Source organism: Chelonus insularis, unplaced genomic scaffold (genome assembly GCF_013357705.1).
Source record: "Chelonus insularis isolate UGA/USDA-ARS -01 unplaced genomic scaffold, ASM1335770v1 contig_97_pilon, whole genome shotgun sequence".
In the NCBI taxonomy this organism is placed as follows: Eukaryota; Metazoa; Arthropoda; class Insecta; order Hymenoptera; family Braconidae; genus Chelonus; species Chelonus insularis.
Window position 1 is genome coordinate 1 of NW_023276786.1, and position 2,894 is coordinate 2,894.

At 30.2% G+C, this 2,894-nt stretch overlaps 1 protein-coding gene across 1 annotated transcript; it reads left to right on the top strand.

Annotated features, from left to right (window-relative positions):
- The first annotated feature begins 274 nt into the window (after positions 1-274).
- LOC118073081 (glutamyl-tRNA(Gln) amidotransferase subunit A, mitochondrial-like) lies at positions 275-2,198 on the top strand. The gene is made up of 2 exons (XM_035093377.1): positions 275-901; positions 1,090-2,198. Exons 1-2 carry the CDS (start codon positions 370-372, stop codon positions 2,124-2,126), a joined length of 1,569 nt encoding a protein of 522 aa, XP_034949268.1. The 5' UTR covers positions 275-369; the 3' UTR covers positions 2,127-2,198.
- Positions 2,199-2,894: the final 696 nt, after the last annotated feature.

Below are 2,894 nucleotides of genomic sequence, written 5' to 3' on the forward strand. Positions count from 1 at the left end.
AAATAATTACTAACATAAACTTTTTGTTTTTACTAATATAATGCCATTAATTAAACATTAATGCTTTTTAAATTTAACATTCGTAATCTATTAATTTTTTGATGGTTTTTTAAAAAAAAAACTTCTTGCATACAAAGAAAGAATTATTTCATTATTTTATTTTTTAACTAATGAAAAAAAATTAACTTTCTTTCAAATTGTATCTTTATCAACACATCAAATTCTGAACTCACGAGTGGATCTTTGTGTCACTAGATAGCTCCACTATGTCCATTCATGACCGTCTCACGTGTGATGCTTTCATTTTTTAAGAGGTTATTTTTTCATAAACAACAATGAATTTTTCTGTACTGTTTAAATGTTAAAACAATGAATAAAATATTGTCAGCACCCATAAAGCAAGTAAGTGCAAAAATAGCATCAGGTGAATTACTACCTTCAGAAATTTGTCAATCAACTCTTACATTAATTTCACTAATAAAACCTTTGAATGCTTACATTCATGTGGTTGATGAAATAGCAAAAGAGCAAGCCAAAGAATCTGATCAAAGACAACGTGATAGAAAGCTACTAAGCGATCTTGATGGTATTCCCATTGCTATTAAAGATAATTTTTGTACTGAAGACATCCCAACAACATGTGGGTCATTGATGTTGGCTAATTTTGTTCCTGGATACAATGCTACTGTGTATGAAAGACTAAGAACAAATGGAGCTGTTTTAATGGGCAAAACTAATTTAGATCAATTTGCTATGGGTGCTGGTACAGTAGATTCTTACTTTGGACCAACGAAAAATATTTGGAGATCAGATATTATGTGCAATTATACAAGTGCTAATTCGTTTTGTTCAGAAAAACTTCAAAAGTGTCGTCATCTTCATGATGATTGGTTTATTGCTGGTAGGTTACTTTATGATGTTGATTTCAATTTAACCTGAATCTAATTATCATTCTCATAAATAAAATTTAATTAAGATCAACTTTACATAATTGGAAAAAAAATGTTTATTTAAATAAAAATAAATTAAGTTAATTAAATGATAAATCCTCTTTTCTAATCATTTTAAAAATAAAAATTTTGCTTTAAGGCGGAAGCAGTGGAGGATCAGCAGTAGCAGTAGCTTCAGGAACCTGTTACGCCGCTTTAGGATCAGATACTGGAGGATCAACAAGAAACCCCGCTGCTTACTGCGGTCTCGTTGGTTTTAAACCAAGTTACGGCCTTTTATCTCGTCATGGGTTAATTCCTCTAGTAAATTCAATGGATGTTCCCGGCATTTTAACTAGAAACATTGACGATTGCATTCTGGTTTTCAATGCCATTGCCGGACCTGATTTATTGGACTCTACGACTTTAGATAAGGAGTTTAATCCAGTGAAATTAGAAGATTCTTCAAGTTTAAATATTACAGGGCTTAAAATTGGTATTCCTAAAGAGTATCATCTACCAGAGTTAGATCAGGATATTGCAGAATGTTTGAAAAAAGTTTCAAATTTATTAGAGCAAGCTGGAGCTTCTGTTATTCCAGTATCTCTACCACATACTAAATATTCAATAGTTTGTTATTCTGTGTTAAACCAATGTGAAGTAGCAAGCAACATGGCAAGGTATGATGGAATAGAATATGGTTTTAGGGCAGATGAATCATCTTCTACCGAGGAGTTATATGCTAAAACGCGAAGTCTTGGATTTAATGATGTTGTTAGAAGCAGAATATTAACAGGAAACTATTTTCTTTTAGAAGATAATTACGAAGACTATTTTGTAAAAGCCATGAAAATTCGGCGATTAATTGCTGAAGATTTTGACAATGTTTGGAATTCGAATATTGATATACTTTTAACACCTACAACACTATCAGACGCTCCACTTTATAAAGACTTTATTTCAATTGATAATCAAACTCAATGCTCGGTTCAAGACTATTGTACTCAACCAGCAAACATGGCCGGTATTCCTGCGATCAATGTGCCTATTACTCTTTCTTCTAAAGGTCTACCACTCTCTTTGCAATTAATGGCACCATTTTTGCACGAAGAGCAATTATTTAGAGTAGCTAAATGGATTGAAACGGCTGTTGAATTCCCCCGGATAGAATTAAAAGATGAAAGATTACTTCAGTGATGTTTGTGATTATCAATGATGTCTATTGTTATTTATTATAGTACTTTTTTAATTAAATTTATTCACAATTAATTATCATTTTTTTTCTAAACTCCAACCAAATCAGATAAAATTATTTTCAGTTTTTTTCTATTAAATAAAAATGTCTAGATACTTAAACTATAAATAGCGTTTAATAATGAATTAAGGACTGAATTAAATAGTAGATTTTGAAGAAGTAGTTGAAGTGCTGAAAATAAAGTAGATAGATGAATTACGAATTTAAAAAATTCTAATTTTACTTTTAGAAACTTTTTAACGTTCATAATCATGATTAAATTGAAAACTATTATCGTTAATGTTTTAATTAATTCAGATCGATACAGCAATTATTACGTGGGCTTTAGTTCAATTTCCTGCTTTTATCAAAGATTCGGTATCATTACATTGCCTGAATAAATGATGTTAGTCGATTTTGTGCGGCTGGGGTTTAATAATTTGTGGATTCAATAATTCGAGTTGATAACATCACCGTTACTCGAACTCACCAACGTATTTTACTTTTTTATCTAAACAAAAATCTCATATTGATACTCATTTTTGCGTGCAGAGCATATTTTAATACAATATAATTTAATATTTAATATCTAATTATCTTTTATTCATTATATTTTCTATTTTTTTCAACTGGTATTTTTTCTCTTTGTGCCACCACCAACACCTTTCTCATCGCTTATTGATAAAAGTGTATTCTGACCACAACCTTACCATTTCTACTTGTTAATTACA